This window comes from Perna viridis, chromosome 2 (assembly GCF_037379345.1).
Source record: "Perna viridis isolate PV_CMFRI_1.1 ecotype Kerala chromosome 2, ASM3737934v1, whole genome shotgun sequence".
Classification (NCBI taxonomy): domain Eukaryota; kingdom Metazoa; phylum Mollusca; class Bivalvia; order Mytilida; family Mytilidae; genus Perna; species Perna viridis.
Genome location: NC_142446.1, coordinates 65281638 through 65292893, shown reverse-complemented (window position 1 = coordinate 65292893; position 11256 = coordinate 65281638). Strand labels below are relative to the sequence as shown.

The window sequence follows — 11256 nt, the reverse complement described above, 5'->3', positions numbered from 1 at the left end:
TCGCCTTTTTGTTTTCAATATTTCTATCAGAGTTGGAAGAATATTTCATTCAAAATGATATAAAATGCCTGGAAAGAGTTAATGAAGATTTTCAAAAAGAATTTGATGTGTACATGAAAATATTTTTTATTATATGCTGCTGACACAATCCTATTGTCTGGAACTGAAGAAGATTTACAGCTGCTTCTACTTGAATTTAGTAAATATTGTAAGCAGTGGAGGCTGTCTGTAAACTTGGATAAAACATAAAATCATGGTTTTCTCAAAGAGAAAATCAAACAAAAATATAGATTCATATTTGATGGCGTTATTATTCAAGTTGTTGATTCTTTTCCATATCTAGAGATACTGTTCAACTATAACTGCAAATTTTCACTAGCACAAAAACATTTAGTTGAACAGGCTCGAAAGGCCATATACGCATTGATACATAAAACTACAGGATTGTGTCTACCAATTGATAAACAGTTGAAGCTTTTTGATATATTAGTAGTATCCATTCTATTATATTCATCCGAGATGTGGGGTTTTCATTGCAAGAAGGAAATAGTTGCATTTGTATTATTTGAAACTTATCTTAGATGTTAGATCAAATACTCCTAATTACATGGTTTGCGGTGAAACGGGGAGATTCCCGTTGGATATACTTATAAAACAACGAATGTTATGTTTCTGGTCAAATTTATTGAGCCAAAGTAAATTATCAAGTTCTCATTATAATTTTGCATATGTGTTGTTTTCTAATAATGATGTAAATATAGCCTGGCTTTTGAGTATGAAATCATTATTTGATAATCTAGGCCTTAGTTATGTGTGGGAATGACAATCAGTTTTAAGTAAATTTGATGTTAAATATGTAATAAAACAGACATTGATTGACCAATTTTGTCAGAAAATGAACAGTGATATGAATGTTTCTACTAGGGGCCAACTTTATTCAAATTTAAAGATAAGCTGGTCCATTGAACCATATTTGTTGAGACTGCAAAAATTCTTCAGAAAATTGATCTGTAAACTCAGATATTCGAACGTAAAAATACCGGTAGAGACTGGTAGATGGGTTGGGGTACCAGGAGATGAACGTTTTTGTCATTTGTGTACAGAGAGGGTAGTTGAGGACAAATTACACTATTTGTTTTTGTGTAAATGTGCAAAAGTTACTGAAATCCGTGATAAGTATATTTCGGCATATTATATAAATAGACCATCGAAAGAAAAAATGTATGGTCTGTTGACGTTGTGCAATATAACAGTGCTTAAAGAATTGGCATTGTTTGTCAAAGATCTTATCAAATTACTATAATTTACATTCAAGAATAATAAGATTCCATCTGTCTCTGGTAACATGTTAAATCCACTTGTATATAAAGTATCTGGGCTCAGATTTTAGCACATGCTTCCTGATCTTGAATAGTTTTTGAGTTACCGATCGTGATTATGTCGGTCAATATATTGTTCATACAATGTTTGTTTATGTGTATGAAAATTTACTATTTATTTGTATGAATGTCCATCTTGTCTGTCATTGTTGTATTGTAAATGTGTTAGTTATCTGCCTCTTGTTACAGTGTAATACCTGTCGGAGAGTATTAATAAAACTTCAAACTTGAAAAAAAAAGCAGTCTTTAAAAAATTCAGACTGAAGTCAGGATGTGTAATCATTCATGTCAAAAATTCAGAATCGGTAACACAACACATTTTCATTCGGGTGTTGTGCTTTTGAGAAAAAAAATATATAGACTGTACATAAAACTAGCACTTTGCAAGAGTTATCTGCTTTGATTTGGTTGATTTTAGTGTGAAATCAATTTATGATTTTCTCAAATTGCAGATCTGAATACAGAAAAAGACTATGTTTAATACCTAAAAATATATAGCATTACAATTGTTTTTTTTACACCAAAAATCACCTGTAGCATAGGCAGTGTCTGAATTTTATATGGAATTTTTAAATAATAAGTTCACTGGTGATAAAAATAGCCTTGAAGTTCTTGTAAAAGGGAAGTAACTCTAGATGAATAAGATAAACAATAACACATTTTACGAGAGCCATTTATTTATTTCATATTGAAGGTTACTAGCGTGTGCTTTCCAAGAGTTTTGGGTTGATATAATAGGCATAATAATTACATTTATTCTACCCTCAGGACTAAATTTGGTGATAAAGGATATATAGAAAAATACAGAGCAAATGCAAGGTCGAATGAAACGCTATTATTATTAAACTACAAGATACAGAGATAAACAAATAACAGCCGTAGAAGTGAGTATTCTGTCGAATAAATTATCAAAAAACCTACAGATCCATAGCATGTCTGTCGTCAATCACCGAAAAGTTTCATAGCAATACTGGTTGCCCAGGTGATTTCATGACATTACTGAAGCCCCAGGGGTAACTCCGTGCATTTTTCATTCTTGTTTTCTGGATTTGGGTGATCGTAGTGTTTTTTTTCTGTTTGGTAGACATTGTCCATAAATGATGCGTGACATATGTAAGGGTGTCATTAGCTAGCTAAATATAGATTAAATCCCTATAAATCAACAATTTTCCACCTGATTCATTCAGCCTATATGAAGTTGTGGATTTGAGTACAAGAGTACGGATTTCATTTTGAAAAATGCACACTCCCGTCATAAAAAATGGAGTAACTTCTTCTCCTGCAATTTAGGATAAAATAAAAAAAAATAGCCTTTTTTCCTAGCTGTATATTGTTATAATGATTTATAATCAAATAATTATAATGATGATGATGATGACTAATGGGATGCTCTCTTGACTTTGGTAGTGCTAAAAAAAAATGATAGCTAAGCGCTTTTTTATAAATAAAAAATACCATTTGAATGTGCTAGAGTAGGCAGTAAAAATAGGGTAGGAAGGGTAACTTTATGAACAGTCATATTTTATGGCCTTATTAAATGAAATGAATGAAATCGTTACAACACAAAAATATACTCTGAGAGACAAAGTCGGGGTCCACGGGAAAGGGGTATGTTTCGGGGGTTTTAATTCCCCTTTTATTGGGAAACGGGAATTTTTTTTAATGATCAACCATAGCCAATATACCCCCCCCTTTTCCTGAAGCCACTACTAAATAATAACAAATATTAACAAACGAACTTTCGATCATCAATTACACATATGCACATTGTTTAATTTCTTCCATCTTCTATCTTTTGTTTCTTTTATAAATAGCCCATTTTCTCAACTGTTCGTATTTTGTCCAAGACATTCTTTTTATCAGATTTTTTTCCAATATAATCGTTTAATTATAATATATTTACACCTATCTCATGTCTTGGACTGATTTCATTCTGTTTCAAATGAAGGCTTGATAGGCTTTGATGAAATTGAATATGATACAAAGATATCACTAATTTGAAGAGTTGTGTCCCTTACCCCAGCTCTACAATCTTAATAAATGATATGAGGGAAATAGGGTGTTTTGGTTACTTCTTTTTTTCAGTGCATGTGTTATTAAAAACATAACAGAGACAGTTTAATTGTGCACTCACATTTGGTATTGACCTCCTAATTTTTGAAAGATTAATGTTATTACCCTTTTTTAGAGAATTTGTCATTTCCATGTGTAAAATTGATAAAAAATGGCAAATAATATCGTAGCACCCCCTTTTTCTGAGGAACCTCTGCTTACACCCCTTCTTTTCAATGTGTCTGGATCCGACCCTGTCTTGGTGGGATGAAGAACTTGGATGATCAGCGCGGAATGAACTGTTATATAGCTGTATCTATCCTCTTCTCAACAACACTAGTTTAACCTTTAATACTTTGTGTTTGTGATACGTTTGCTTAATTCTTGCTTTTCAGCCAATCTCAATACAAACTTTGATCGTTTATTTCCAGTATGTATCTGAGATTCTGCTACCAACATTTTGAGGGGTTGCTTTATATTTCAATGAATATCTTCTTTTTCGTCAAAGAAATACAGACAAAAGGTATGGTGCCATAAAAATGCATACTCTATTCAGCCCAAACCTTAGTTAAGCACGAGGAAAAAAACAATTGTTTAAAACGTTTTCATTTAAAGTATTTTCGACACAGAACGCAAAGACAAATTTATCTTTACTGTTACACTGTGAAAAAGCGCATAAAATCTTATGCCGATGCGAGAAGTTTGTTTTAAGCTCTACTTCTCCACCAGATCGACGCTGGGTTTGGCATTTGGTTTCCATGTCTCCGATTTTTTTATCTAATATATCTTTTGATTTCCTGCGTTTGGACTTGTGTATATTCACAGGGGAACCAAAAAAGACCTGAACTCATGACGAAAAAAAAAAAAAACATTCAATAGGAATGTAACTTTGTATGGTTCCACAAGAGTAATCAAGGGAACCAAGATTCTGGCGGGAATCAAAAGAATGTAATCCAGGTACAAAGATCAGACATGGAAACAAGGAGTTTACGCTTCTTGAAACGCTACGCGGTTGATATGAACAAGCTTAAATTGTCCCAAAGTTAGTTATATATTTCAAAATTGACAAAATTGAAAAAAAATAAAATCCTTATAATCCATTCGATTAGATTTGTCCCTTAATCAAAAAGTTCTGCATACCAATCGATGTTTAGTTTATACATAATAACTTATGTTGCCCAAAGAAAACCAACAAACCAGAAGACTTATTACAAATCAAATTTAAATATTATTATTTATAGATTTACATTTTACAAAGACAGACTGTGAAGAATACAGACATTACTTGAGAGAGTCAAATGACGTGTACCAAGTGGTCTGGGACGGTGAACCGTATCCGGATTTTTGTAGTTTACGCTTTTCTAATGGTTACGCCGGTTTAGACAATGAGTGGCATATCTGTGCTGAAATAACATATTTAAAATTGGAATGTGGCAAATCAGAGGTTGCTTACTATTATGCCGGAGATATACAGGTACAGTCACTTCAGGCTTTTGTATGCCCAAACTACGGAAGTGTATTAGGGCCATTCTCTTTTATGTATTTTTTTTCAAATTGTCGACTTTAATCTTGAAATTTCCAACTTTAGTCTTGGAATTATCAATTGGTCCGATGCTCATTAGAAATTTCAAGATTAATTTTGATAATTCCATGATTAAAGTGGATAATTCCAAGATTAATGATGATAATTCCAAGATTATTTAGTATCGATAATTCCAAGATTAATGTTGGAATTTCCAAGTTTAATGTCGATAATTCCAAGATTAAAGTTTATAATTCCAAGATTAAAGTCGGCTATTTGAAATAAATAGAAAAAATAAAAATAAAAAAGGAGGGCCCTAATAGACTTCAGTCGAAACAACAAACATGTTTTAAAAGCATTCATCGTTATAAATGCAACAATATTTTTCACATGTTTTTCACGTGTTTTATTTTCATGTTTCGAATCAGATGAAAGCATGTGTTTTCCTTATTTTTTATATGATTATAGCTTCGAAAACATATGTTTCCAGACCGGTCGATCCTAAACACATGTTTCCATATGTTCGAAAACATATGAAAAACATACAATGTATATAGATTCTTCCATTTATTGAAAAATGTGGGTAAAGATAAAGATTTCGTTTATATAAAGTTTCTATTTTCCCATTTTCAGATTTTTATTAATAAATTTGCTTCCTTGATGACATTCTTTGGTATTCTTTGTTTTATATCCATAGAGATTTACATGTAACGATCGCCTTCCAATTGAAAGGTACTGCGACAACAGTATTATTTACGTCAAACTACTTCACTACGTTGATGGTTCATCGGAACGCACAAACTCAAGACTACGAATCAAGGTGACTAGAGTTTTTATGGAGAAAGATAGATCAGATTCAGGTAGGAGTACAGTTGAAATAAGTTAAACCTCTTTAAACCTGCTCTGTTTGCCAGCACCCAGTTTTTTTGTGGCGTCCGAGTTGCTCATTAACTTTTGTATGCATTATTTTGGTTGTTTTATGTTAGTTATTGTGTGTGTCTGTTTTTTCATATCTGGTCTTTGTCCCTGGATTACATACGTTTGATTTCTGCTAGAACCTTAGTTCTCTTGATTACCCTTGCAGAACAGTTCTTGAATTATTTGAACTGTTGTAGGAATTGTTCAATATGCATGTATATACTACAGAAATAAATTAATTAAACATTCGACCAACAATGAATACGCAATGGGATAGAATATGTCCTGACCTAAAATTCTCAGAAAGCGTTTTTTCATAGCGATGACAGCATTTCGTTTATCAGAAATCGTTAATTTCCCGCAGGGTGGTGGGGCGGTGGGGGGGGGGGGGGTACTTGTTTATACGCGTTTACTGGGATGTGCATTTTTGTGGGTCTTTTTTTATTTTTTTTTTAAATTGCATAGATTTTGGTGCATTATTTTTCCTTGGAAGACCTAATTAATATACTTGGTACAAATTATCTAATGATCGTGACATACATGAGTGTTAATTTGCATCTAATTCTGCATCCTTTTTGTTACTTATGTATATACATGTATTTACTACTTCAACATTATATGTATGTACATGTATATAGGAGAAATGGAATAAAAATTTCTGTCAGATTGTAGTTTATATATTGGTTACTTAGATTATGAAATTAATTTTGGTTTCATTTATACAAAGATTTGGTTATTGAAAATCGTCATCCGTAGATTTCCGGACTTGGGTTTACATAGATTTTGGATTTGGGTACGAATATCATTTTGTAAATTGCGCAACCCCGTCTTATATCATGGAGTACCCCCTACAGAAATCTGACATAGGAATGCCAGGAATTATTTTGATCTACAATTGTCTGAAATTGTCAATCCTAAAATTTTCAGGAATCCTTTAGAACTTGAATTATCACAGATTGCCAGGATATATTTTGAACAAGAGCTGTCAAGAATTTTCTTATCTAGAATTGCCACCAATCGTTCTGACTGTTCAGGAATAATTGTTCTGATCTACAAAATTGTCATAAAATTGTGATAAACCACTCTGACCAAGAATCGCATGAAAAAGTTATAGTTTCTGACACAAGTTTTCATTTATGTTCTAAAACTGTCAGCAGGACAATTGAAGACGATTTTGAAAATTGATTTGCTTCCTCCAAGGTATTACAATATATAACACTTTTACTACCTCCAATTAAGGAAACTATTTAACAAAAATAATTATAACAGATTACTGAAATTTATGAATCTTAATATTAACTAAATAAGTAAAAAGACATTGGTTTTAAAGATAAGAGTCGGAAATTCGATCACATATTTACTATGAAATCAGTCATAGATGAATATATATCAAAGAAACAAATAGTGTTTACTGCCTTTATAAAACTAAAAGATCTTAGAAAACCGTTTGATACAGCATTGGGTTGTTTTATAAACTTATCAAGTTTCATCAAGTTTAATAATGGGCTAATTGCCCTCTTTCTTATAGAAAGGGGAGTGAAGCAAGGAGATGTTTTATGCCCTGTTCTCTTTTATTATTTCATTGACGACTGTATGAAATAAAACTTTATTTAAAATTGATATTAAGAATTAGAGATCAATGCATTCAGTATCGAAATGCAAAATAAAATATCTCGAGGTCTCCAAAATAAGATATTTTTCAGAATCATTCATGTTAATAGTTATAGACCAGTTTACCTTGATATTCTTAAACTTTTAAAGGATCGAGCAGCAAGTGCTAAGTTTCGTCTTAGCGCTCATAATTTAGTAATAGAAAAGGGGAGACATCTTAATATTGAAAAAAAGAAAGAAAGTACCAAACTTGCAAAGAAGGAGTATTGAAGATGAAGAACATTTTTAATACACAGAAAACGCTTAGTCCTATACCTGAAAACGCTTAGCCCTATACCTGAAAACGCTTAGCCATATACCTGAAAACGCTTAGTCCTATACCTGAAAACGCTTAGTCCTATACCTGAAAACGCTTAGCCCTATACCTGAAAACGCTTAGCCATATACCTGAAAACGCTTAGTCCTATACCTGAAAACGCTTAGCCCTATACCTGAAAACGCTTAGCCATATACCTGAAAAAAAATCAACTACTACAAAATAAACAAAATCAATAATTAACTTGTCTGTAAAAAGCATGTTGAATAATAAGTCAGTACATTGCCTAAAACTGACTTCTTTGTATATATTAGAATGTTTAGAAATAAAAAAACAAATTGTTTTGATTTTATGCAGTACATCATTTGTTAACATTTATAATATGTGTAACATATTATATCATGTTTGTACTTCTGACCTCTCTCTAAAATTGTCAACGTCTTTTATAGTTGGTACTTCTTTAAGTGATATCGATGGGGATTCAAGATTGTCGATATTATAGCTACATGTACGATAACATTGTTACAAAGAATGAAATGCTAGAAAATAAAGATAAGTTTATACATCAGGACCGATTCCGGTCAGTTTGAAAAGGAGGGGTGCCAGCCAAGGTTCCTCTGAAAAGGGGGGTGCTAGGAAATAATTTACCATTTTTGTCAATTTTACGCACGAAAATGACAAATTTTCCAATAAAAAGAGGGTTTTCAACCCCTGCATCCTCCCCTGGATCCGCCACTGAAACTACAAGTTTTCCCTCTGACTGTGAGGATTTAGTTTGGTTATCAATGATCAAGGCCATCATAGTCCTGCTTCTATTTGTATTTACAGATTCAGGGACGACTTTGGCAGCGGTTTTACCACTTTCGATTGGCATGGTTGTAGTTATGATTACTATAATTGTATGCCTATACCTCAGAAGACAGCGATTAATGAGAGAACAGGCGCAGGATACTGGAGGGGTTGTGGTTCTTGGTCGGCGTGGCAATATGGTAATGATGGGTGTACCAGCAAATCGAGCAAATGACATGATGGTCCACGCAGCTAATCAGTATGGCGGTAAGTTAAGATAAGGATAGTACATTACTTATCAAAGACAGCTATACAGTACCTTAATTATTTTTTATTATTTAATGCTCATAGTTGGCCCTACTTCAACATTGCTAGAGGTTTTCTGGCAATCTTTCATTTTCTGACTTGGTGTCATCATATGACTAGTGTATGGAATAACATAATTCTAACCTCTTACTTTGTAAGAGTAGGTTGGCTCCTTCTTGGTCAAGGTAATCTGCAGTTTTAACATGATATTAGATGACAATATGAGCACTGTAACCTCGTTCACAAAAAGAATGTTAAACCATACGTCGATGAAAGCCACTACAAAAAAAGTTTTCATTAAGAATCAGTGGGGAGGGAAAATTACGCAGAAACTGTATAACAAGTAGCCAAAATGTTACATAATAACTTACACAACCATAATTAGATCAGACTAAACCTGATCTCGGAGTATGAACATGCTTTGATCCTCTGCGTTTCAGTACACTCGGGTTACACATGCATGTCCTGTCCAGTTGCTAGTCCGAATATCCTCTCACCCTGCAATAGTTGGATACAATGCAACCAGTCTTTCTAGTGAATTACACAAAAGAAAATCTTAATTTTTAGTGTAGCGGAAATGGCCGAGTAGTACCGAATGTATTTGGATGTTGATGTATCGGGTTGGGACAAAAACTTGTATAAATCAGACATGTGATACACAGGGGCGGATCCAGGATTTTAATTTTTGTTTTTGTTTCTTGTTTTGTTTTGTTTTGTTTTTTTTTTGGGGGGGATTAATTGAATTAAATGCCATGCAAAGCAAGGCAAAACATATGGAGTGAAACTTGTGATTCGCGCCTGAATACAGTCCTTCTATATAATTTAAATATATTTTGTACATTAATTAAGTACCTGTCAAAATCGAACCCAAATCTTGAAATCCAAATGAGGTTTAATTTAGACAGATTTCACTGTAAAATGAAAGTCCATTTTATGACAATTCTTGGGTTGGGGGGATTTCAAGCACAATAAAAAAAAACCAGCAACTTTAAAATGTACTTTCAAATGCTTTCAGAGAATCAAAGACCAAATAGACCTTATCCATCAACGGAAGAGTACCCTCAGCAACAGCAAGAGATGTATCCCGCTAGTAATCAACAGAATTTTTCACAGATTAATCCAGTTCAGCAGCATGTTTCAAATCCTCCGCCTTCATACAATGATGTGTTTATGACCAAAACGTAAAAGCAGATATGACTATTATAAGAAAAATCTACAGGGAGCAATGATGTAGTTTAGTATATTCTCTTATTATGTGGATAAGATATAAACCCTACACAAGAAAAGCATAAAGCAGCCTATCTGTTGCACAAATGTTGGTCATGTATTTATCACTTTTTTACCATGGCTGTGGTCTATAAAGCTTTTATGCACGTCATATTAGAAATAATTATAATGATCATGCAAGATGAAATGGTGTGATATACCATTAATTGTAATGGTTTATATGTATACAAGTTAACTTGTTTATTTTGTGGTTGTAGTCTTTTATTGTGACAGTTTTCATTTGATTGATTGATTGATTGATTGTTAGGGTTTAACACCTGAGCAGCAATATTTCAGCTATATTCAGGCGAGTTTTCGTTTGAATATGCCTCATTGTATTGATACTGTTTATACAATGTAGTAAATACATTATTAAATTTTAATTTGTGAAACTGGTATAATATACCTTCAAAAAGTGTGAGGTACATTCACAGATGAAATTGGCCCCTTATTTTCCTGGAAACTGATGTTTGAGTCAGGGCAACTTTTTACTTGCTGAACAAAAGTGTTATATCTTAAATTTAATTGTCTATATTTATATCTCAATCTCATCTGTACTATATTTAAGTCATAATCATTGGTCAAAATAGCTGGTTTTTCTTAAATTTCACAAAACCAGGAAGTTAATTACCCATTCCATATGAAATACATTATACAAGTATCTGCACCAATATAGACCCATGTGATATCTTGATATTTTGATGCATAAGCAAGATTGCACGAAATTTGTCCGATTCTTACAAATTCAGGGGTTTCTTTCGAATTCATATATTAACAAAGACATTGACCAGTCTATTATAACTGTTGAGTACAATGTATATACATGTAGACTTAAGTCCAAGTAGGTATAATAAGCATATGTGTCAACTCTCCAGATTTCCCCGGGAGACTCCAACAAAAAAGACCTTTCTCCTACAATTAGATAGTCTCCTGGCTGGGAGGCACAATCTTCCCATTAACTGCATAAGACAGTATTCATATGTCTCCATCTAATCAACAAAGGACAAAACTCTGTAAAAAATAATGCAACTAGATTCAAACATTACATTCAAACAAGAAGCCATCAAATTACATCATTCACAAACAAGAAGCCATCA

The 11256-nt window shown here is 32.8% G+C and overlaps 1 protein-coding gene across 2 annotated transcripts; it reads left to right on the top strand.

The window, feature by feature from the left end:
• Positions 1-1997: 1997 nt before the first annotated feature.
• Positions 1998-11168, top strand: LOC148626508 (uncharacterized). Of its 2 annotated transcripts, none has more exons than XM_088570557.1 (6): positions 1998-2263; positions 3863-3954; positions 4673-4905; positions 5651-5813; positions 8627-8854; positions 9909-11168. In XM_088570557.1, the coding sequence occupies exons 2-6, from the start codon at positions 3864-3866 to the stop codon at positions 10076-10078; spliced, it is 885 nt and encodes a 294-aa protein (XP_088426683.1). In that variant the 5' UTR covers positions 1998-2263; position 3863; the 3' UTR covers positions 10079-11168. The 2 variants fall into 2 exon arrangements, with proteins under 2 accessions (XP_088426683.1, XP_088426684.1); XM_088570558.1 differs by having other exon boundaries at positions 3827-3954.
• The last annotated feature ends 88 nt before the right edge of the window (positions 11169-11256 follow it).

Coding starts and splice junctions, on each gene's coding strand:
- LOC148626508 (XM_088570557.1), top strand. CDS start 3,864: ATGTATCTGAGATTCTGCTACCAACATTTTGAGGGGTTGCTTTATATT. Junction 3,955..4,672: donor CAAAGAAATACAGACAAAAG/GTATGGTGCCAT, acceptor TATTATTTATAG/ATTTACATTTTACAAAGACA. Junction 4,906..5,650: donor ATTATGCCGGAGATATACAG/GTACAGTCACTT, acceptor TTATATCCATAG/AGATTTACATGTAACGATCG.